Source organism: Durotheca rogersii (genome assembly GCF_024521655.1).
Source record: "Durotheca rogersii strain YMJ 92031201 chromosome Unknown GGS23scaffold_34, whole genome shotgun sequence".
In the NCBI taxonomy this organism is placed as follows: Eukaryota; Fungi; Ascomycota; class Sordariomycetes; order Xylariales; family Xylariaceae; genus Durotheca; species Durotheca rogersii.
Window position 1 is genome coordinate 103209 of NW_026251265.1, and position 24242 is coordinate 127450.

Here is a 24242-nt window from a genome sequence, read left to right on the forward strand (position 1 = left end):
AAGATAACACTAGTATTTATATACGGCACCTTAAGTTAGGCTTGTAGGGTTCCTTACCTCTATTACCCAATACACTACAGGAGATGCTTTGGTGATGAAAATTACCTACCTAGGCACGCGCGGATAGAGGTATCCAGGTGCCTGCGGGTGGGCACCCGTATTTAGAGAGCTACCTAAGGTAATTGGGGGGAGGTCTTCATTCATCCAAGGTCCCTCCTTGCAGAACCCATCAAGAAGGACAAAGACGATGGATGGGTTGATGGATTGATTATTAAATATACCTGCTATAAGGAACGTTAGGTCAGGCGGGTATCGAATGCAACAGAGTACATATCAATTAATCCAGCACATTCCTACTCTATAGGTACCCTTTCCCCAAACTGCCCACTACCTAATCTAATGTAAGGTCGGCACCCACAATATTAAAGGATGTGTTTTATCGATGCATGCATAAGTTTTATAGCTCTGATCCAATCTGATGAAATCGGTTAAGAACACTCCTACCTCTTCTGTCGTATCGTGAAGAAGATACGATGTAGGTCCAGAAACAGGCAGTTAACTACGCTTTGCGCTGGCATGGAGACTATCATCGATATCAACCAGCGCGCGGATATGGACTTTACCTTCTTCAGCACCGTCGTCTCGCCTCGATAATGGTGACACTGGGCTTAGCGCCGCTTGTCCCCACGCAAACTCGTCTGAATGGCAGCAAGAATCTGCTAATTTGATGATCAGGAGTGGGCACCAGGGGACAGGAAAGCGTGACATCCCAGCGAGCTGAAAGCATCTCCTTGGCAACAGGCAAGGGCCTCTTTAAAACGTCTTCCACCCGCGACGTCTTCTCGTCTACTAGTTCCTGAGGACTTTCCCGATGACACGGCTCGCCTTTGGTGTCTTGACATCAAAGCCCCCCCGAGACCATGAGACGCTCGCTGCTCTCTTTCCTGCTGCTGCCCGGGATCCTCGCGGCCTCAGCTTCGAAGCTTGTTTTCCTTCCCATCGCCACCCAGACTGAAGATGGCGTGTATGCGAATGCGTATCAGCCAGTTCCGACCGCCGCCCCGGAACTCTACGCGTCGACAGAGTTGTTAAAGCGCCAGGACTTCTACATGGACCACGATACCTGCGGATTCGGCGCAATCGACCGTATGACCGCGCCCCCTTTCCCTCTTCCTTTTCTCCTTTTCTGCGACTAGTCAGGAAACTGTCGTGATAGCTAGCTGACCTTATACGGTAGCCGGGTTGACGTATAGATGTTACTCTAGCGTTGGGACTTGCGAAAACATCGGCAGCTTTAGAGGCTGCTGTACGAGCGGCTTGAGCCAATGTTCTTCTACCTTCTGGACCCAGTGTGATGATTACGATCTCACAAGTCTCTGCGGCCTGAGTTCGAAAACCCGTTGCTGGTAAACGCCCTTCCTAGATAATACAAGCCCACGCTCTTCGATATGTATTAACAACTGTCTTTCAGCCACTCTGCGCTGCCGTACTGCATTACTTGGCTGTTCTCTGTAAGTATACCCAAAATAGACAGGTATATATGAGGGGGTTCGCCTCCCTCAGCGCCTTCCTTCGGAGTTGTTTTAGGATACGTTTAGAGGCTTCTAGCGCCGCATGGGGACTGGGGAAGATGATGTGGCTGACAATGGTTATGACAGACAAGCGACTCTACTGTTACCGCGCTAGATTGCGATACCCAAAGCAGGACCCGAGTTTTCGAGCTGTTGGCTACGCCGTTGAGCTTGCTATCTAATACCTCATCATCGACGACAAACAACGTTACCACGCCGTCTTCGACATTGGAAATCACATCCCAACCCTCTACAACGGCAAATGATCCGGCTGTTACTTCCTCTTCGGAACCGGCGACGACTTCTCCTGAGGCCGTCGAATCCAGCAACTCGGGGGCGCCCATCGGGGCTATCGTTGGGGGCGTGGTGGGCGGTATTGCAGGAATTGGTTTGGTAGCTCTGGGCATCTTTTGCCTGCTGAAGAGGAATAGGCGGGGAGGCTCTCCGTCTAGCGGAGCGTTACAATCACCGCCACCGCCTCCTCCCGGGCCGCAGGAACTAGCCGGGTCCGGATACGCAAGCGTTCATGCACCTCCCCAGGCATACCATACTCCTAGTGCCCAATCCAAGTATCATACGCCAATGGTGGAAACCCCCTTTGTCGAGGCGCCAAATACGCCGGCAATTGGAACTGGCTATAACAGGGCAGAGTTGGGTTGATACGACAACAGGTTCTATGGCAAGATATCGCCTGTACGAATTAGCTAGCTGCCCATAAGAAGGAAATAGGCAAAAATGATGACTCTCAAAGCGGAATGATTGGCTTACTTTCAAAAGTTAACATGTGAGAATCGAAGGGTCGGTTGGACGAATGAAATCGACTTTTCATCGATGTCTGTTAGGAGCCAGGATTTCAACGTTGACGAAATAGCCCTTCCTCGCCACCTGACCTAGGTAAGTAGGACATGGGTAGCCTAGAGGTGTGTGTTGCGGGATGTCGCACTCATATAACAGCACCGTGACTCCGGATTCCATGACGCTGTGGGGAGTTACTCGTAAACCTCACCTAGAACACCACTCGGGTGCCCGCCACATCCTGCCATCCATCAATGATAATACGGGGACCGTCTGTTCTTACGTGGAGTGCTTAATGTACCTATGTAGGAGTGCGTACACACCTCTTAGGAGGTACTTAATTTACATTACCTGTAGGTATCCAGGTAAGTAACGTTATAGGTATTTTTGAGGAGGATAGAACGTACCTACGCAAAAAGCTGGGCCACGTTAAGGTTATCACTCCCTTCGCACTTGTGTCGCGCGACGCAATGATAGATGGGTGCTTTGTGTATCCGTTCAGGGGGGATTGATGTGTTGCCTAAGCATGCTGGATTTGGTTCTTGTTTCTATACATACATCCCGTCCCTACTGCGGGACGAGATTCCTATCGTGCTGTAATAGGCTATATTCCTAACTACCTGGGTATTGGCATCTGATCGAGTCTCGACGCCAGTTGCCACGACCAAGTTGACCCCTAATCCTCCCCGGACACGATCGAGGGTCTAGCGTGCCCGGCGCTTGGACACGGTCCTAGAGATTGTAGTCCCGCAGCCGGGTGCTGGGGGTACCGAGACCGGTACGGCTTCACCAACATCTCCTGCTGGGTCACCGGGGGTAGAGCGCGGCATTTGTGGCGGGAGGTCGACCACGCAGAGGGGATCCCTTTCTAGCCGAAGACGAGGTGGTGGGGGGGGGGGAGAAGGGAACAGAACAAAGCGCCGGAGAACTTGGAGAGCCGAGCCTCACTAGTCCCGAAGTGGCTGTCCGACCGGATCACCCGCACGGGATGGAGGCATATGGATGATTTGGTGCCGTGGCTGTCGCAGCACGTCGGCACGTAACGCATCACACATTTGCCCCCGCATACCTACAAGCAAGGAGAGCTTACCTATATCATACATGTATGCAATTTATCATCCTATCCCAAAGAGGAGAACTGCCTTGGGCACTTGTACTCACCTGTATGACCTACACGTATCAACCTGCCTGGTATCCGATGGTAGGACCGCCGATATAGACACCTACCTGCCTCCTACTACGGTCTGTGGGAGCGTTGTCCTTGCTGCCCGCTAACTACGGGACGGCACTGATGGGGGAGCATCGAGGGGATATGCACGTCAACTATACCTAAATCCGAGCCCTGATGAGGCATATACGCTATACCACAGGTACATCATCACTGGAATCAGGCACTACATGCCTCCTCGGGTACCTAAACCCTACAAGGCAGGTACTGAATTGCCTGTGTGTCTCAGGTACCTCTTTACCTATCTGCTTTTGTTGCGTATATTTCCTACCAGCTAGAGGTGGGGAGCCTCGGGTACAAGTCCCGGTCGAGCTGCCCTGGAAGTGACGGCAGCAATGTAGGACTGTGTAATTTACATACCTGCCGGCAGGCATGCGTAAAGTAGGTACCTGGCAGGCAGGTGGAGGCGGGTACCTCCCAGGTGCCTCGGGGTACCCTGAGGCTATGGAGAGCTCGAGGAGAGAACCCAATAAAACGAGCCCTAGATGACGTCGGATTGTCGGCGTCGGATACAATGCGCTAAGGTGCGTAGCACACCTTCCAAATAGCTAGGATACATGACGCCCGCCTTGTCTTTCGCATTAGAGGTTAGGTAGGTACCTTCTCGGCGACTCACCTATACAGGTAGGTATGAGGTAGGCAGGTCAGGTTGGGAGGTACCTACCTACCTGCACGCAATGCCGTGTATACTCTGGATGCTGACAGACATATAGATGTACCCTATTCCCATGGCCCAATGATCCTTTAACGATCCGTTGCAAAGGAGTTGCTGATAAATCAGCCCCTCCTGTTGTTTTCTCTCTCGCCCTTCCGTTGGCGGGCGTCACTTTCACTCATAAAAGACTATGGAGAACACCATTTAAGGAGCGAGTCTCTGGCTTTCCGGAACTTCTAGCCTTGCAACTTTCTGTTCGCCTCTACCGACCTGGTCTATATATATCCTGCGGGAAAATCATCCAGATACATACAAGATGGCTTCGAACCCACCTGGCCCATGCTGCGCCCAGGGATTTAAACACGAGTAAGTTGTTCGAGCCTACTACGTGCGTACGTAGTTGGTATTGGCCCCGCGAAGGAATCGATGGCATTGTGCATGCCCCGAGCTAGCAATTGACTATGTCCTTTGGCAGCGGCGAGCCTACAGGAGTCTCCCTCAAGGTGGGCGAGCACGAGGCTTACCTGGCGACCCCGGACCCGTCCATTGCCCACAAAGACGTGGCGATCCTATACGTTCCGGACGTCATCAGCATTTGGCAAAACAGCAAGCTGCTAGCCGATCAATATGCCGCCAATGGCTACCTCACCCTAATCATCGACCTGTTTAGGGGGGACCCTGTAAAGTTGAATGGGCCGCCTAACTTTGATTTCGCCTCCTGGATAGCCAAGGGCAGTACCGGCGACAATCCCCACACTAAGGAGTACGTCGACCCGATCGTCGAAGAGGCCATCAAGTATCTCAAGGAGGAGAAGGGTGTGAAGAAGCTAGGTGCCGTCGGCTACTGCTTCGGAGCCAAGGTAGGTCGCCGGTTCTGCTTCCCGCCCTTTACTGGTCCGCGTGGTCCCAGCTGGCGCGGAGCCAATACGGGCCAGACAAGAAGAATGCGGCAGCCAAGAGGGTCTGTAGGTGCGTGTAGACCGGGATCGCTGACATGCCATATCCTATCAGTACGTCGTCCGTCACTTTAAGGACGGAATTCAAGTTGGCTTCGTGGCGCACCCTTCCTTCGTCGAGGAAGATGAGCTCGAGGGCTTCAAAGCGCCGTTGTCCATCGCCGCCGCCCAGACCGATAGCATCTTCACAACCGAAAAACGCCACCGGTCTGAAGCCATCCTCGCCAAGAGCGGCAAGCCCTGGCAAATCAACCTGCACTCCGACGTCGTCCACGGGTTTGCCGTGCGCTGTAACATCCAAGACCCGTCCCAGAAGTTCGCCAAGGAGCAGGCCTTCCACCAGGCCATCACCTGGTTTAATACCTGGCTGCTGTGACTAGATGATGGGACGCTAGCGCAGAGAAAGCTGTGAGATGGTTGATGTCAGTGAGGAAAGACACCCGTTAACTATATAAATGTCGGGCCGGGCCTTAATCCCGGTGGAATAGATAGTAAGACAAGAGAACCGGGGAGTAGCCGCATCCAATCGGTAGGGGACTTCTCTGGGTTCATTCCGTGGTATTCTCATCGCGGGCTTTAGGATGTGATTTGCGTCATTCGTATTCCTAGGAAATTAAGGCCCGTCTTTCTCACCGGGCGCTTGTATAGACAGCAATTGACTCTGGAGGCCCTTCTTCCCAACACTCATGGCCTTCTCAAGCTCCCGTTCCTCCTCTCGTAGCGCGGCCCTGCCGTATTCTAACTGTCGCTTCTGCCTACGTTTCTCCTCGGCGACGACACGCTCCCTCTCTTCCAGTGCTTTTTCCCTCTTTCTCCTATCCTCCCTTGCCTTGCGTGTGGCCTCATCCTCCTCGGCTGCGTCCTCCGTAGGCGGTGGTCCCAACGTCCGAATGTAAGCATCTATCATTGCATCTCTGATCTTCGGGTCTAGGCTAATGTATCGGATATCTGCAAGCACCTGGCTCGGGATATTCTCCAGGAGGGTCTTGTTATTCAGCAGCCGAGTGGGGATGCTTCTTAGCAGGGCCATGAGATCTTTCTTGAGCGCATCTTGCGGTAACTTGAGCCTGTTGATATGTTCGCGGTACCACTTCTCCCTGTCGCGGTCACTCAGCGACGTATCCTTCATCGGCCCCTCCTTTTTGTGCTTGCGACGAAATTCGGGCCAGTACAGCTTAGGAGTTGCCTTCTGCTGAAGGAACGCGAGGTATGGTATCCGGGGATCCCTCTTTTCTTCCTTGGCGCGCTTTTCCTTGAGGATTTGTATCTGCTCACGGCTCCATTCCTCCCAAACGTTCCTCCGCGCCTTGGTAGTATCGAGGGCGGTATACCGCGAATCTTCGATGATACGCCCATCTTCGATGAGCTTCTCCCACGGCGAGTAGGGGTTAATGGCAGAGTCGTTCAGTAGGTCCTTGAATAGTTCTCTCGCGTCAGCCTCGGACAACGGAATGCCTTCAGCGCCCTCGGGCCATGCGTCGGGGTTCCCGTCGTCGTACTCGCCGGGATCGAGGCCGTAATCGGCGCCCATCGCTTGCAGTTGATATGCAATATCATCTTCGTTGAACTCCATGGGTACATCATCGGTGGCTTCGTCCGTGCGCTGTCTTTTAAAGGGCTGGCGATTGCTGTCGCCATCGTCACCCTGAAGAGATTCACCGCCTTCTTCGTCGTCTAGTTCATCATCCGTTACCTCGACCTCTTCGTAGTCGGAACCTAGATCTGCTGTTTGCTCATCTAGTGCCGCAACTACCCCCCCCAACCCCTCCTCCCGGGGTTCTGTCGACTTTGACTTTTCGGGGTCTGCTTCTTCCTGCGCCTCAACTTTCTCCTTTATCCCTTTGATATCTAACTCCAGCACACCTTTCATGATCTTCTCTGGTATCCGCCAGTAACTTGTGTTTTTGGTCGGATTGTATGCGAACCGTCTGCCATACTTCGTGTAGACTAGTAACCACGGCTCGCACCCAGGTATGGCGATCTTAGACTTTGGCTTGTCGAGAGGCTGGGGGCGCGGACGAGTCCTCCCATCGGGCCCTCCGCGATGCGCCCCGCGGCCATGCTGCTGACTGGTTCCATGTGCTTGCTGTTGGCTCGTCGGGGCGTATTGGGCAATGAACGCGTTCGCGACTGCAGGATCAGATAGTTTGGGCACGGATGAGTACTGGAGGAAGCTCGCGTACGGGTCTTGCGGTTGTGGCGGAGGGGGGTCGTTTGACGAGGGCTTGTAAGTAGACTTCAACATATTTTTTCAGGTTGAGGGAGAATTGATAGAGATGTCTGATGATGTCGCGCGTCTGCTGATATTGAAATGCTGTCGTGTTCGGCGTACGACTAAGGACAGGGCGGGGCGCAAAATGGGCATCGGAGAAACATGCATTACATAAGAGACTAACTAAGGAAGCGGTTGTAAGCGTTATTACTATAGTCAGTATAGGTACCTAAGGAAGTGGACAGACACTGCCTTAGGTAGTCGCGCGTAGGTACCTGACGTACTGAAGGTAGGGTACCTCTAATACTAAATTAATCCGCCATCCCCTGTGACAGGTAGGTATACTTTCCATGTCCAGCACCTAAACTTGGCACGCGCGCGACATTGTCGTTGTCCCCATCGTTCCGTAAATACCCTGCCCAAACATTTCCGGCACTGAATTCGAGTCGCGTATATAGGAAGAACCGTCGTTCTAGCTTATATACCTACGCTCTGACGGTCCGCCTGGGGAGATGCTACGGAGCGCTTTCAAGGCTGTACGTGGACGGTGACTTGCTGCAATTGTGGCGATGACACCGCGGGAAGATGCCGCTCGGGAAGGGGGCGTCTTAGGCGTTCTCGCGAGGTTCTGGTTTGTACGGTTGATCGTCTTCTCCCCTGCCCCGTCTGATTGCGTCTGACTATCGCCCAGCATTCCTATGCCCCCGACTATATCGGCTTCGTCAGCCTGCTTACGGCCTACCTCCTAATCCAACTCCTAGTCGAACCGTTCCACCGCATGTTCTTCATCAACAACTTAAACATTGGCTTCCCTCATGCGGAGGTTGAGCGGGTTCCCGTATGGTTGAACTTCGTCTACGCCCTCTTTGTGCCGCTCGGCATAGTATTACTTTACAACAGCTTCACCCGAGCGACTTTCCATAAGCACCACAGCACCGTGTTGGGTCTCGCTGTCGCTCTCATCCTGAGTTCGTTCCTAACCGATGTTGTCAAAAATACGGTCGGCCGTCCTAGGCCAGACCTCATTTCTAGATGTAAGCCTGCGCCGGGCACCATGCCTGACACGTTGGTCACAATCGACGTCTGTACCGAAACCGACCACCATACTCTTCACGACGGTTGGCGATCTTTCCCTTCGGGACACTCTAGCTTCTCGTTCAGCGGCCTCGGGTATCTGGCCTGTTTTCTAGCCGGCCAGCTGCGGGTCTTCCGTGACAGGAAGGATCTCGGCCGGTCGTTGGTCTGTATAGCGCCTCTTCTCGGGGCAACCCTGATAGCCATCAGCCGCTGCGAAGACTACCGCCATGACGTATACGATGTCTGTGCGGGATCGGCATTAGGATTTACCGTCGGGGTCTTCAGCTACCGTAGGTACTGGCCGAGACTGGGCAGTCGGGAGTGCGATGAACCGTACCCGGCACCGGGGACGGGGTCGGCGGATAAGGATGGATGGCGGAGAATTCGGGATGAGGAGGAAGGCAGCCTGCCCGCGGGACGAATCGCCGGGTATGAGATGGCCAGCACAACGACGGATGATGAGGGATCATAGCTGACGTATGTTTACTAGATGATCGGGTCGGGCAGCATACGCATAGTATCTACAGGGATACCAAACCCGGTATGGGATTTATCCCTATCTTATGGCTCCACCGTGTTCTTCCGGATATTCGACCGTCCTCATTTTCCACGCGCCGCAAGTTGAGAGATATGAATAGACAGTTAAGTCTCGGCACCTAACAACAATTTCCATCAACCAATCGAGCTAAGACGGATGATATTGAGGTCCGCCGGGAGGTGTTAGGTTCTAATTTCAGACTCAGCGTTAGGTGAGCGTCGGCCTTGATGGTTTAGAAGATGCGAATATCGATAGGATTTTATTATATATCCACTTGCGAGAGCACGAACTGAAAGTTATCATCGTGTCTGAGGAATACCTAAGTACCTAGGTACTTCATTATGGCAGCATAGCATTATACAGGTACCTAGGTACATATAGTATTTTCCACGAACCTCGAAGGCGCCGTTCCTCGTTGACTCTGATGTACTGCACTAAGACTAAGACTAAATGTTAGGTTAGGTCGGCTCCAAGTGCCTCTTATGGGGCGGGTACCCTTAATAACCTTGTAGGGGACACCTGCCTATGTACCCAGGTTGAGCTACTCGTGACCTAAGGCCCTCAAGCCACGAGGAGAGGTTAGGTACCATATAGGGAGGGGGGGGTCTATTGACACTATGTTAGTAACCCTTTCTATAACTAGACATAGTGTCTGCCTCGTAATAAGAGTAAGTTAAACTCTGGGCTGACATTATTACCATTTCCCGACATAGTTACCATCCGGACATAATGTCTTTATTTTAAAAAAAGGTACATTCTATAGGATTACCCGGTTACCTCTAGGTTACCTCTAAGTACGTACTTTTGTACCTTTGTATCTTTTACGTCTGTTACCTACCTAACCTCCTACCTACCTACTTACCTACCTCTTCCATAGGTTCGAAGATAGGTAGATAGATTCTACGCGCGAACTAGCTCCCATAGGTTCGTAGATAGGTTCGAAGATAGATAGATTCCACGCACGCTAACTAGCTCCCATAGGATCGAAGATAGATAGATTCCATACGTCTGAACAAGCTCCCATAGGTTCTAAGATAGGTTCGAAGATAGATAGATTTCACGCGTACGCGCGAACTAGCTCCTACAGGTTCGAAGATAGATAGATTCTATACGCGCGAACTAGCTCTCATAGGTTCGAAGATAAATAGATTCCATACGTCTGAACAAGCTCCCATAGGTTCGAAGATAGGTTCGAAGATAAATAGATTCCACGTACGTGAACTAGCTCCTATAGATTCGAAGATAGATAGATTCTATATGCCTAAACTAGCTCCCATAGGTTCGTAAATAGGTTCGTAGATAGATAGATTCTACGCGCGAACTAGCTCCTACAGGTTCGAAGATAGATAGATTCCATACGCCTGAACTAGCTCCCACGGGTTCGCAGATAGGCTCGCAGATAGGTTCGCAGATAGGTTCGCAGATAGGTTCGTAGATGGGTAATAGATCATAGTGTTTATAGAAAAAAGATGAAGACAACAGGTAGGTCTAGGTAGGTAGGTAGGTAGGTAGGTAGGTAGGTAGGTAGTGAGGAGGAGCAGAGCGTACGCGATACTGGAGACCCGGATAGGTTTACTCGAAAGTGCACTCTATCGAAGACTATAGTACGTACGATGGTCTAAGATGGATGAAACTAGTGTCGCTATACTAATAGAGAGGCAAGGAATCTAATGTAGTTATCGTATCTTAGCTATGCCCCTTGGTCGTAGAGATATAGTAGTCGCTAGCCCGAAGGGATAAGAGGTAAGGGGAGAAAAGGGGTAAAACGTAAAAGTCATTTATTCGGCTATAGCGGTACGACGAAGTAACTTAAGCGCCTATAATTAAGATAGATATATTAATCGGAGAACGACGAATCTAATGGTAAAAACGAATCTTTAATTAAGGTGAAAATAGTAAAGATAGCGATTTAGCTAGGTAATAAACTAGATAATAAGTATAGCATGTCCCGTACTTGCGGGAGCTATGGTTACTCTATATAGGTATAAGGCCTATCGTAGCGTGTTACGTAATGTATTAAGAGAGTATGTCTTACCGTACTACTACAGTAGGTAGGTAGGTAGGTAGGTACCTATGGAATATAGACATTATATCCGTCTGGATATTAGTTCCTACGTTATTATAAAAACCATCCTGAAATTATAAGAAGGGAAGGTAATAAGGTCGGTACCGTAACCCTTGCTATAATTCTTTTAGCCCCTCCGAAAGAATGACTAGCTAAGGTAACCCTTACTAGATTTTGTTACCGTATCGGTACCCCGACTCTATGGCTGACATACTGTCCATAGACCCCCCCCCTCCTTATATGGTACCTAACCTAACCTAGGAGCATCTCAGGTACCTCTAGGAGGTACCGAACATAACTTTAGAGGTACGTACCTTGAGCTAGGTACGTACCTGCTTGAGGTGCCCGATCTGCTCCCATCAGCACTTGAAAGGATAGGTACCTACCTGGGTACCTAATTAAATACCTTGGTACCTCCTAACGTACCTACAGGCGCTCTTCTGATCGGGTGAGGTTTGCCCAGTGCAAATCTAATCGGCACTGGGATGCAAAGCGCATTCTGGATCCAGGCGTGAAGTATGAGGAGCATGATGACTCACGCAACCCAATTATATACGCGATCAGAGGTAGGTACCTACCCCAGGTTAGGTACTTGCGGGCGACCCTTCGCGTCCAATCACCTGCCGGGGAGACCGAGAGGAGAACGAGTACCCGGTACCGTGTCGCGCCCGCTCCCAGCCACCGGAGAAGCCCCCTATCCTGGCAGGCGCGACGTGGTAATATACGCGTGCCTTCTCGCGTCGTCCTCCGCGTTTAGATAGTGCTTGTTAGTGCGCCCACGCGAACTAGCCTGGCACTCTATCAATCTCCATCATCGCACTGAGGCCATCCTGAGCGCACTTCTCCAAAAGCGCGTCTCGGACGTGCTTGTTTCGAGTCCTCATCAATTTCTTCTATCCCTCTCCTTCGAACCTCCTCCGCCCCATTTCGCCTTTTCCTCATTCTCGCATTTTCTCACAATTCCTCTTACCTCTACAACGCCGGCTTATCGTCTCATGTATTGGATGCACTTCTCTTTCTCCATCTCGAATTGGCATTTCTACGTTCACGTCATCAACCGCCTCAACAACTCATAAATCCCCTACCATAACCCTCTCCTAACCTAGGCATACGATGCTCCTACCTTCGCTAGAATCAATTGGGTGCCTCATTTAAACCCTCTTTCTCCTCAGCTCCGCTCTCGCCTATCTGGTTTATCTGAGCAATCTGGCGGACCGATCCCAGTTTCATCGATATGTCACGCCTTGGCAGCATCAAGCGCGAGCCGAAGGGCTCATCACCCACAAGCATCCCGTCTAGGACCATGCCGCCGCCCTCGCCTTCTCTGAAAAGGAAGCTGCCGCATGATGAATTCACCGACAGCCAGTCCGTCGCCAACTCATTCATCCGCTCCCATGCTCGTGAGTAGCCGCCTATCGTTTATATCATTGCCCTGGCTAAACACAATCCACCCACAGCTAGTGCCGAGACATGGCAGCGGAGGGAAGAGGACGCCGAGCCCATGTTGATGGAGGTGAGATACCGGCCTGGCAGTTTTATAAGCGGCCCACAGGGTTCGCCGTCCCAGAACGTGGACACGAGCTTCGCTCACCAGAGCTTTGCCCATCCCACCTTCACCGACATTGGGATGAAATTGAAGGCCTGCAATGATACCCTGGGGGATCTTCAGACTTTAGGTGTATCTCGTAAGTATCGATTTCGAGCTTTAAAGTCATCAATCTCGCCCTATTCCGAGCGTTGGGTTGGACTGTACCCACATTCTGCCCGTTCGCGAGTGGCCGTCTGCGGTCTATCCCGTTAAATCAAATTCACTAACTGTGGGAACTTCACAGACGTCGCTGCTCTACCCGAGTTAGTCCTTGTGGGTGACCAGTCGGCTGGAAAGTCTAGTCTCATGTCCGGCTTGGCCCGCGTCAACCTGCCGCGGAGCGCTGGCGTGTGTACTCGCTGTCCGTTGCATATTCGTCTGATCAGTAGCAACCTTGATCGTTGGTCCTGCACTGTTTCTCTCCAGCAGGATTACGACTTCCAGCCCATCCCTGGTCGTAAGCCTAAGAAGTCTGATGTCACCAATGCAAACCCGTTTCCACCATGGGTTAAGATGACCCACCGTGACAGCAAGACATTCAAGACTATCTTCGACCCATCGGAAATCGAAGAAGTCCTGCGCTGGGCGCAAGTTGCAATCTTGAACCATAACCGGAACTATGAACAATTCATTCCTGGCGAGGGACCGATCGCGAAGGAAATCACACTTGATGGTGAGCCTTCCACCCCCCCCCCACCTCACATTTGGTTCCTTCGCCTATTTGCTGACGCCCTGTTTCTAAAGTGGCCGCTCGTGACACGGACGCGCAGTTTTCACCGAACATCGTTGCGTTAGAGATCAAAGGGCCCGGCCTGCCAGATCTCAGTTTCTACGACTTACCAGGTGTTTTCATATCGCCGGAGAAGGAAGAGGACGAATACATAGTGAAGGTCGTGAGGAATTTGACCCGCGAGTATATCTCACGGGAAAAGGCTATCATCATGTGGGCTCTCCCTATGAACGTCGATTCAGAAAACTCCATCTCCTTAGGCATCATCCGCGACGCCAAGGCGGCAGATCGCACGATCGGCGTGATGACGAAGGCCGACCAGTTGCCCCAGCAGAATATTCCCAGTTGGCTCGCCATGTTCCGGGGTGAGAAGCAATTAGTTGGCCACGGCTTCTTTGCTACATCGCGGCCGCCAGATCAACCACTAGAGAATGCTACTAAGTGGGAGGAACTCTTTTTCAATCGCGAGGTTAGCGGTAGCAGCGGGTGGCCAAGTGAGCTCGTCGACTTCTCAGACCGCTGTGGCGTGGAGGTCTTGCTTGAGGTAAGCGCTCAGCTAGTTCCCGCCCTTGCGTTCGAACCTGTCAGGTTTTTCTTTAGCTTTGACATGGAAAGGCTGCTAACTATTAAATACGTGTTGTAGTACCTTTCGCGGCAGCTCGGGGATGCCTTTGCCCGAAGCCTCCCATCCATCAAGGATATGGTATACACACGTCTTCAAATGATCCAGAAGGAGCTGGCGGATCTTCCAGAGCTCCCGCAAAACGTTGAGCACGAAGTTAAAAAAAGCCTATTCCAGTTTCTTGGTCAGATGAAAACCGCCATAAAAGGGACCGAATTCTCGTCGGAGTGGAACGCACTCAACAACCACTTGCAGGAGTGCGTGTTTAAAATGAAACCGACCTGCAAAGTCAAGGAACCTAGCCTCCTCACAATAAACCTCGTAGACGAGGCATCAACGAGCACGCCACCAAAACCCAGACCAAGTGACTCGACGATGCGAGGATCCACCACACCCAGCAGACGCCAGCGCCGAGAGGAAGTGAGCACGCCCGTGAAAGAAGAAGCCAGTGTGGCTCCGCTCGTTTCCCGCGCCTCGTCCGTCGTTGGAACTATGGGCACGGATTCGAGCCCGTTTACTAAGTATTTCAACCTCGGCCGATGCGCATTGGACATCAGAGACATCCGCAGCGAGATTTTAAGAAAGAAGCGACCCGGCATGCCACGTGATCTAGTCCCGGATGAAGTGCGTGAGACATTATGTATGGACGCGGTTAAGAAATGGGAAGGACCACTCGAGACGTACATTAACAAGACAGCCGAGCTTCTAGAAAAGACTGCCACCGCCGTTCTCGATGAATCTCTGGGATCACTACGTCGTCGCCTAATATTCCGAGAATGTCAAGAGTGTTTGAGGCGATTCATTGGCGAAGCCGTCGCCAGCCAGAGGGCTCGTCTCATGGAGATGTACGAGTCCGAAACTTACCAATTGTACATGATGAATGACGATGCCTTCAATCGGTACAAGGTGCTTGAGATGGAGCAACTCCGCCGCGTACGCTCGATATATAGGCTAAAAGCCTTAACCCTCTTTGAATGGGACTACAAGGTTAAAAAGATAGAAGAGATGACGGAAGACGAAAAGACATGGGAGCGGAAGAAGATTGATAGCCACATTCCCAAGATTGGCAAAGACCCTTATGAGACCGAGCTCGAGGTCGCAGGTTTCGTTCGCGGCTACTACATGAGTATGTATCCATGAAAGTCCGGTCAAGCGAGAGGCGCTAACTTGGTAGCAGCGGCTGCTGTTCGATTCGTTGAAGGCATCACCATGAATGTGAATTCAAATCTCTTCCGGACATTCAGGGAGACACAGCTCGACCATTCTCTGGATGAGAAGTTCAAGATCTATAGCCACTCTGGTAAGTCGGGTTCCGGCGCGATCGCGCAAAGCTAGCTGCTGAAGTGATACTAACAGCCCATCGTCCTGCAGATCCTAGTTTGTATAGCAAATTGATGGAGGAAGATGAGAGAACTGCGAAGCGGAGACAGCAACTCAAGGGGGAGAAGGAAAAGTTGTTAAAAGCTATGGCCCGAATCAACGATTTAGAAGGGTCCTCTCATGATGCGCATCACAGCCAGCCCACGGTGGTTGCCGTTAACTCCGACAGCGACATGGAAGATGGTGTGTTGTAACCGTACTAGACAAGTGGCGCCTAGAAAAGTCATGTCGTCGGCGGACCTTTCTTGTGAGGTTGTTTGGGATCTCTTGTCCCCAATTGTCGCAGTGGAGGCGTAATTGGGTATAATGACAAAATAGATGTCAGTATAACCCTCCACCTCCCCTCTACTGTGTAGTAGGTCTTCAACTCCACATAGCATATCGTTGAGGGAAGAATATGAGCCAGAGCTGGTACTTCGTCGTCCCCTCCTCGTTACGCGTCTCCGCAAATAAAGGAACATTCCTCTTTACCTAAACAGAAACCGGGAGGCCATCGCGATTGGCTACGTCTGTCTGGGTCTGGCCAAGCTTCCCCCTTGGGTGACTCTTCCTGTTTCATCCCGGCTTTTGCCAATTCAACCGCCCGGCCCTTTTCTAGTCCGCCACTGCCAGCATGACCTAGCCCTTGCTCAGGCATGCCTTGCGTCCAATAGCAAGCGGACGACGGACCAACGTCCAAGATCATATCCATGCGATGGAAGATGTAGCACCGAAGTCTAGAATAAATCACCAGTAGCGTCGGCCTCGACGGGCAACGAGCAGGGCGCACACGCTCCCCAGACCCGTTTTGGGCATAGCTGAATGTTTTATTGTCGAGGGGCGTGCCGAGAGCGACAACTTACGGCCCGTCGTCGTAGTGACTCCTCTTTGCGTCCCACCCGTATCATGGGGGGTTGCATCACACAGAACCTGGGGAGGCGGGTCTTCGCTGGATCTTCCCTGAGGGTAGGATAGAATCCCAACGTATCCGTGTACGTTCAGAGGTAAGCGGAATACAGCAACAGCACAAGGGGTAGTAGTGACGGACACGATAAGGAGACGGGTTGTTACCTCTTTACGGGAACTGAATTTGAAGCGAGCTGATGCTGTTGCTCGGCGCGAAGAATTATTCTCTTACTGCTGCGGAGATCCAGCAATGTCAACTCGCGAGTTCATCTTCCGGAGGTCAAGAGGAAGATACTCCATCGTAACCGGCCTGTCGGGTTGATAGGGCCGTTAGTTGGTTAGACCCCGGTCGGTCCCCATGAACCGTCACAATCCTCTACCCTACCCCCGCATTGTAATAACAATGCGTCACCCATAGTCGTGGCTCGAATGCGTGTTTCTAGTCCTTGGCGGAGACACGGACAGTCTCGTAAAGGATTGATTACGCCAGCCCTTAGCATGGAATACTTGAATAACATCTGCGTTCCTTTTGGCTTGTTTCGCCCTTTCGAGTCCAAGGCGACCAAAATTTCGCCCTCGATTTCATTTTGTCTCGGAAGAGAGGACTCGATTCATAGAAGCCAGCATGGTTCGCGCAGCCAAGGCGGTGGCGGACGGCCATGACGACGAGCGGGAGGAACTCACATATAGGGGAGCTCCCGAGTTCGAATACGTCTCCTGGACCAAAGAGCCTCATCTGCGTAAGCTCTACGCCTGGGCCTGCGTGTTGATGATAGCTTCAGCGACTACCGGCTATGACGGGTTAGTAGAACCCCAGGCATCCGCCAAATACCGACACTTTCCAGCTAACGGGTCGTGCGCAGTATGCTAGTGAACACATCGCAGCAGATTGATCGCTGGAAGCAATACTTTCCTAGAACGCAACGCAGCGCCGACAATCCCCAAGAGATAGCCGACAGCTGGCTAGGGCTCCTCGTGAATATGTTCAACATTGGGAGCATTCTCAGCTTCTTCCTCACGTAAGTCACCCTGACTATCTATCTAGCCAAGGGTATGGCACGTTTCTAACTGTTGCTACTACCTAGTCCGCATGTCGCTGACAACTGGGGCCGCAAGACATCTATCGCGATCGGCTGCATCTTTATGATCATAGGAGGCTGCGTATCTGCCTTCTGTAACGACTACGAAAGTGGGTAAATTCGGAATACACCTACTCACACGATATAAGGTTATTAACCTCTCTCTTTTACGCAGTGTTCATTACTGGCCGTTTAATTCTCGGCTTCGGTAACAGCTTATCACAGATGGCCTCCCCCCTCCTTCTCACCGAGATATGCCATCCTCAGCATCGTGGGCCCGTCACGGCTGTGTACAACTGCCTGTGGAATCTTGGCGCGCTCCTAGTCGCCTGGATAGGTTGGGGCACTGCGCAGATCCAGAACGATTGGAGCTGGAGATCGATAACATTACTGCAGATCTTGCCTTCGCTTATCCAGATCTCGTTCATCTACTGGATTCCGGAGTCGCCCCGGTACCTCATATCTAAGGATCGCCACGATGAGGCACTGGATATACTTGCCAAGTATCACGCTGGCGGTGATAAGAATGATGTGCTCGTCCAGTTCGAGTTCCGCGAGATCAAGGAGACGATGCGGATGGAAAGCCAGGCTGCCCGCGCTGCTGGTTACCTTGACTTCTTGCGCACTAAGGGTAATCTCTGGAGGTTAGCTATCCTTGTCTCCTTGGGCGTTATCTCCCAGTATAGCGGCAACGCCCTCTTCTCCAATTATATGGACACTGTGTATGAGGGCGCCGGAATCACGATTCAGGATCAAAAGCTTGCTGTAAGTATCACGGACCGCTAGCACATTCCGATTCTCCTCGAGTTACTAATGTAAGCACCCTAGTTGAGCGGTGGAAAGACAATCGTCGATCTAATCGTTACGATCCTTGCCGCCCTAAACGTCGATAGATTCGGCAGACGACCGCTCTTCCTCCTATCCACTTCCGGTATGGTTATCTCGTTCGCAAGCTGGACAATCTGCGGGGCTATATATGATAACTCGGGGCTGTCGAATATCGCTTCAGGGTACGCACAGCTAGTGTTCATCTGGCTCTTCGGCATATTCTACGACATAGGCTTCTCTGGCCTCCTTATCGCCTACGCTCTTGAAGTCCTCCCGTTCAGGCTGCGTGCCAAGGGTATGATGATCATGAACATCACCGTGCAGGCCATCCTAGCGCTAAGCAACCAGACCAACAAGATTGCCTGGAACAGCATGCCAAAGCACTGGCACTTCATGCTCTTTTACACCGTAAGCATTACGCCAAACATATCACTTTCATGCTTCTCCCACGCACGCGCGCTCCTCTCTGCGTACAATATGAGCGACTTGCTAATGTACCTTGTGCCCATGTCAGCTTTGGGACTTCTGTGAGCTGGCCTTCGTATATTTCTTCTACGTTGAGACGAAAGGCCCAACGCTGGAGGAAATTGCCTGGATATTTGATGGCGCGGACGCTGTCGCCAACATTGACCTTAGGCAAGTCGAGAAAGAGATGCACAACCTAGATCGTGAAGAAAGCGTCACTTCAGGGGCTCGATCGTCGGGGAGAGGGACTATCTAGGCAGGTTTCTTTTGCTACAATAGGTAGTTACGCCTATGGGGTTGAAGGGGATGTAATGGACGACTGACGAGTTGATGATTACTGTCTGATATTTGGTAGGGCGCATACTTATTTCATCCGGGTCAAGCTTCAAAGAGATACCAAAAAGGGGGAGCGGGAGCGGGGCAAGGAGTACCTGGAGCATTCGGAATGTGTGAAATCAATCATATTTCTGTATGAACCACGCACTATCGTTACGAGTATGGTAATAAGTCATTAATATCGGCCGCTATTCATAGATATACTCATCGTCGTCGTCTCTCTCATGCGTGTTGCTTAGACCTTAACCTAACAAGCTAGGCTCTCTGTGTTCGATCCGTCCGGGAACGGCCATCCGATTAGCAAGCCCTGTTTGGTTTCAGAAGATTCATACTTGAGAGAGTGGAGGTCCTACTGATATGTTCCCAGTTATGGGCGCATCAGCGCTGCATATCTCGAACAATTTGAGAAACGCCGGCGAAGTTGAGCTCCTCCAGCGTTTCCTCCCATATCCTATCGCTTACGTCCTGCGCTCCCTCCTTGTACATCATTTCAGGAAACCTGCGCTCCGGTCAGCCTGCTCTCTATTGCCAAGGTACGGATCAGACTGCTCTATTACGGTCGGATGGCCCAATCGCTAACATAGCTCCCGTGGCTCGCCTTATCATGCATGACGACCGCGTCGACGAGGGTGCTGGCGCCGACTTCCACCGTTCTCCCTGTGGCTAGTTTGAGTAACCCCATCAATATACTAAACGTCACGCTGAACTTTCGCCCTTTATCGAAGTCGGTACCCTTGCAATACCCCGGGTTGGACGCGTTGATTATAACATCCTCGGCGCTGACGCTCCCTGCGAGCTTGGCGGTGAAGAACAACTGCAAGAGTTTCCCTCTCTGGTAGTTCCGCATCGGATAGAAGCTTTCGGGCTTGTCGAATTGGGCAAATATTGGACCACTGGTTTCGAGCGAGGCCCACAGTGCCGTATCCGAGGAGACTATGGAGAGACGCGGTGGCGGCGAGTTCCACTGCAGCCTCTTAGACTTGAGCGTCGGCAGCAGCAAGATAGTCAATAGGGCCGTCGAGAGATAATTGACCTGGAAGCTCTGCTCGTGCTCTGTGATCTCGACGACTCTGAACGCATCTCCCCGCATACCGGCATTCAGGAGCACGATGTCGATCCTCGGAAGTGTTTCGCATCTCCTTGCGAATGACGTTACCGAGTCGTATGACTCCATGTCTAGAAGCCATACCGAGACGGTCGAGTCCGGAAACTCCTCACGTAGCAATCCTGCGGCAGTGTCACCTCTAGCTTGGGATCTAACGCCCATCACTAAGCATTCGAGGCCCATCTGGAGCAGTTGCCGTGCGGCTTCGAGGCCAAGCCCGGAATTGGAGCCCGTCACGATGGCAGTCTGCCCCGAGAGGTTTGTGCCCTTGGGAATCTGCTTCCGGGGGGTCCATTGACGATACAGGAAGCCGAGTATACTTCCCTCAAACTGAGCTTCATTTTCCAGATCGTGCGACATCGCTACACTGTCGTTATCCTTCGCGTCGGGATTTGCGGGAGAGAACAATGAGGCGCGGGTTAAGGGTTAGCTGATGAAGCTAGAAATTGCCGTAGGCTCGAAAATGCTTTGATGGCTTCGCTGAGAGGGACTTATTTCCCTGCGTCTTGTTGAGGACGATATTAACGCACTCGTCCCCGAGGTATTTATAATCGCCTATGGCTATGGGGTGGCATGACCCTGCATGGCAGCACGACGTGCGACCTAACTCGGGAATAGGAGGTTTCGTTCTCCTCGTCCGAGTCTCTCGCCCATACCCTACTGCTAGTGGGGGGGTTATCTTCATGCATAGAAGTAGTAGGTAGGTGTATTATACGGCATCTTGACGAAAAAAGCCCGACGCTGGTAGACCGGTGCCCTCGAATCGGGAGCCACAGGTCACTTGTAGGTAGGCACCGATGACATATGATTCCTGCGTAGAAAGAGAAAGTAGTGGTTAGCTCTGTCAATGTAGTAGGCAGGTATATGCACGACGTAGTAGGTATGTGAACACACCACGGAACCGCTCGTTGGCATTGGAGTTGTGGTAGGTCGGGCCTCGGATTTATCGACAAAGCAATCACCGAGCCTCGCATGGCTGCGTAACAGCACAAACCGTCGAGACTTTGCTTCGGATATGTACGTCTCATGGCGGCGCGGCCTCCATCTACCTAGATAGGGAGGTAAGGTGTGTGGTGAGGCTCATAACTCGAGCATCCTGTAGTCGACCTCGCTGAAGTTGGGGAATGCGACACGACCCGGCACAATTAATCCCTGTCCCCAAGCCACACGAGCCAAGGATACGACTTGGTTCGGGACCGATGCTTAAACTATCCAACTCCTGCCATAGGTCGATATCCATCCAGGTCCATCACTGGCTTTGATGAGATCCAGAGAAGCAAGAATCGTGAGGTTTCTTTCTACTTAAGTCATATGGGGAGGGGTTAGCTACTGCAATATGGCGAGCGAGACCACGCATGTTCGCGGTATCATCCGCTACGGCAAACCAGAAACACGCTGCTCGTGTTGTGATGAATGGAAACCTATTCGTTCGTTCTCTGTACTGGATTCTTCGCAGATCGGGAAGGCCCAGCTCGACTCCAAAGTGCCGGGATGGTCAACTATGGGGGATCACGGCGACGGAACTCTGGACGATCTCGTAGGGGAACCTGTTGCTTGGCGTGATGCTTGGGTGGTATATTGGTCGATTGTCGGTACAAGCACAACTCCCGTCCTACAAGTCACACCTACATCCTGAGACATCGATTCTCAGGGGCATATACCTACTGGCACCTTGTCTCTCGTTGGTTCTGGCGGAGATTCCCTCCGGCCACCATCCATCTTGTTGGGCACTTGGCCTCTCTTGCTCGCGATCTGCTGTTAGATACACTCACGAAGTGCAAATTCATAGATAGTTGGATTAAGATAAACCGTTCTAGGCGTTGGTCGCGTGGGTGAAGGTCCCGATCGTGTCTTTTTCGCACAGTATTGCCGGCGCAAACTCCGAGGCCGCGGCCAGGCGGTGACCAACCAATCCAGTCTGCCTCCTGCTTACCACCCCCCTCCCCCCCCCCCTTCTTCTCAGCTAGCAATGGTACCAAGCTGAGGAGGCCTCTACGGTGATGACGAGAGCGTTGGTTGAAAACGCATATGGTCTTGGCACGCGCGGCCGCTTACATTTGATAGGTCCAAGTTTGGTTTCGTTGGCAGATGGCTGAAGGCATTGGTTAGGTAAATGTCGGATCACAAGTATGCGAGGCTTAAATCCTGTCCTTTCAATGGTCGGGCCCGTCACTGTACACGAGTCTGACACTATTTAAGTCGCTCAGGTTCCGACGGGCGCCTACGAATTATCACCACTTCATCCCCCGCCTCTTATCACTCTGGAAATCAAAGAGCGAGGAGTGGATTCCCATCTTCTTGAAAATGAGAAAGGGGAACAAATTTCCCTACCTACCTCTCCCAGCTCTGATTTCCGTATGGGCCAGTTCGGCTTTGGTGCTCAGAAAGTTCGATGCCTAGGACTGTGCAACATGGCCGAGGCAGGCCGTCCGTGGTCGCGACGCCGCCTTCGCGTCAGCAGTTAGCGGGCGGTATATGGTGGTTGCCTCCCAAAGACAAGTTGACAGGGAACGACGATCCGGACCTCGATGAGGGAAAATGTAACCATCCGGTGGTAATTCTCTCGCCACAACTCGAGAATGGCCAGGTCGTATTTCTAATAGTAGGTCACTCGGACGTATGAGGGTTCCAGCTAGGTAGTTTCGTTCTGACGATAGAACCAGGTCACATCGTTCAAGGAGACGAGCCTTGAGATACGGTTTAGCCACCACCCGAGCTTACGACTCGAATACCTCCCCATTCGGCCTTGTGACCCGCACCCGGACAACGGGAAGCTCCTAAGCCTCTCGGACCCGTCGTTAGAGCTCAGAAAGAAGTCGTACATCCATACCAAAAAGACACATCAGATCAGGCATAAGTTACTCCAAACGTACGACCGCAGGGGTGTCGAATACGTCCTATCTCGAGGCTCGTATTTAGAACTAATCGAGTATGCCGGCTTCTCCCCTCCGGCCCCACACCCCCGATCCAACACCGTCTCTCCGGGGCGAAGCTCTCGGTCGCGTAACCGAATCATCCGGGCTTCTCGCCCACGGACCAGCTTCTCAGCTTCTCCGCCACGAGTCGACTCCCCGGTTAGGACCCCCGCGGCTGCTACACAGAGGGACAGCTACTCGGAGTTCGTTTCCGCCCTCAGGCGATTGGAGAGCGGCACGACGAGCCCTTCTCGTAACCAGCACCATGCACATTACGTTTCGGCTACGCAGTGGCAACCCCAGCCGAGCGAACGAGCGCCTTTACTAAGTCGAAATAACGAGCACGCCTATACGTACAATCGTCCGTATAACACGTCTCACGGGGTGGGGTATGAGCACATCGAACCCTCGGCGTCCCCCAGTGGAGGCGTGTTCTGGAAATGTGTCAAAGCGCTCTTCGGGATCGTGGGGTCGCTTCTGGGGATCTATGCGGTATATCGTGGTGCGTACTGGTTGGCCGGCATGTCAAAGACCAGCACTACAACCGATTTGCACAGCTTTAGCCGAGTAGTTTCTGATATTTGGGCGCACGTAACGGGAAAGGAAGAATGGCAGCGTCTGAGGACAGTGGAAGCAAAAAGACGGTGGCTCAACAGACTACTTTTTGGTACTCGGCGGTGAGGTGCGGCGCATTCTTTGGTATACTGGTGGCCCGTCTCAGTTTATTTGCAAGTTGGTGTAAATGGGACAGCAATATGTGATCCGTGGTAATAGTTCTGGGTAAAAGTTTAGCGACTTCTATATGCATTCTTTGATTGTCGTCGCTCAACAGGACTGGCCGTCGCAAGTGTGAGTCTGATTTACGATCAGTCTCCATGCGTCCCAGATGAACCACGCGCTCGTCTTAACGAAGCATTCGTAGCCATCGTTAGTAGCGAGAGTACGGTCGAGACGCAGATGCGAATAGTTGCTGTCGTCTGGATATCGGTCCTAGTTCCTGCATCATATTTTGGAGGCTGCAGTCCGTAAGAGGTGTGGTTCTCCGGGTCCACCACCCTGACGCCGAGCTGCGTCGAGTTCGGCGGCGGGGGGACATACGTATATGTTATATACGTAAGTCTCTCGGCGGAAAACCTCGTCGGCGCTGATGCGTTGGGGCAATTTGCTACTTCGTTCCCTCTTGTGGTGAGATGTGGGAGGCTCGCTTTCATT

At 52.1% G+C, this 24242-nt stretch overlaps 8 protein-coding genes across 8 annotated transcripts; 6 read left to right on the plus strand and 2 right to left on the minus strand.

Annotated features, from left to right (window-relative positions):
- The first annotated feature begins 370 nt into the window (after positions 1-370).
- GGS23DRAFT_326785 (uncharacterized protein) lies at positions 371-2336 on the plus strand. Its single transcript, XM_051512926.1, has 4 exons — positions 371-1146; positions 1238-1406; positions 1472-1511; positions 1659-2336. Exons 1-4 carry the CDS (start codon positions 921-923, stop codon positions 2229-2231), a joined length of 1008 nt encoding a protein of 335 aa, XP_051367963.1. The 5' UTR covers positions 371-920; the 3' UTR covers positions 2232-2336.
- Positions 2337-4565: 2229 nt separating this feature from the next.
- On the plus strand, positions 4566-5581 carry GGS23DRAFT_607616 (dienelactone hydrolase; the record flags this gene model as incomplete). The annotated part of the gene is made up of 3 exons (XM_051520076.1): positions 4566-4615; positions 4725-5109; positions 5261-5581. 3 exons carry the CDS (start codon positions 4566-4568, stop codon positions 5579-5581), a joined length of 756 nt encoding a protein of 251 aa, XP_051367964.1.
- GGS23DRAFT_586324 (uncharacterized protein) lies at positions 5376-7565 on the minus strand. The gene has a single exon (XM_051517428.1). The coding sequence runs from the start codon at positions 7448-7450 to the stop codon at positions 5819-5821; it is 1632 nt and encodes a 543-aa protein (XP_051367965.1). The 5' UTR covers positions 7451-7565; the 3' UTR covers positions 5376-5818.
- Positions 7566-7986: 421 nt separating this feature from the next.
- On the plus strand, positions 7987-8966 carry GGS23DRAFT_600546 (acid phosphatase/Vanadium-dependent haloperoxidase; the record flags this gene model as incomplete). The annotated part of the gene is made up of 2 exons (XM_051519093.1): positions 7987-8052; positions 8109-8966. 2 exons carry the CDS (start codon positions 7987-7989, stop codon positions 8964-8966), a joined length of 924 nt encoding a protein of 307 aa, XP_051367966.1.
- Positions 8967-12095: 3129 nt separating this feature from the next.
- Positions 12096-16269, plus strand: GGS23DRAFT_327023 (P-loop containing nucleoside triphosphate hydrolase protein). Its single transcript, XM_051512927.1, has 7 exons — positions 12096-12497; positions 12555-12782; positions 12930-13358; positions 13430-13959; positions 14059-15163; positions 15215-15337; positions 15409-16269. Exons 1-7 carry the CDS (start codon positions 12332-12334, stop codon positions 15609-15611), a joined length of 2784 nt encoding a protein of 927 aa, XP_051367967.1. The 5' UTR covers positions 12096-12331; the 3' UTR covers positions 15612-16269.
- On the plus strand, positions 16270-19247 carry GGS23DRAFT_327024 (sugar transporter-like protein). Its single transcript, XM_051512928.1, has 6 exons — positions 16270-17103; positions 17166-17321; positions 17388-17491; positions 17557-18146; positions 18210-18617; positions 18724-19247. The coding sequence occupies exons 1-6, from the start codon at positions 16928-16930 to the stop codon at positions 18928-18930; spliced, it is 1641 nt and encodes a 546-aa protein (XP_051367968.1). The 5' UTR covers positions 16270-16927; the 3' UTR covers positions 18931-19247.
- On the minus strand, positions 19181-21017 carry GGS23DRAFT_586334 (NAD(P)-binding protein). The gene is made up of 2 exons (XM_051517429.1): positions 19568-21017; positions 19181-19509 (listed from the first exon to the last, which is right to left on the minus strand). The coding sequence occupies exons 1-2, from the start codon at positions 20473-20475 to the stop codon at positions 19389-19391; spliced, it is 1029 nt and encodes a 342-aa protein (XP_051367969.1). The 5' UTR covers positions 20476-21017; the 3' UTR covers positions 19181-19388.
- A 1342-nt stretch (positions 21018-22359) lies between these two features.
- Positions 22360-23804, plus strand: GGS23DRAFT_327218 (uncharacterized protein). Its single transcript, XM_051512929.1, has 2 exons — positions 22360-22717; positions 22779-23804. Exons 1-2 carry the CDS (start codon positions 22508-22510, stop codon positions 23709-23711), a joined length of 1143 nt encoding a protein of 380 aa, XP_051367970.1. The 5' UTR covers positions 22360-22507; the 3' UTR covers positions 23712-23804.
- The last annotated feature ends 438 nt before the right edge of the window (positions 23805-24242 follow it).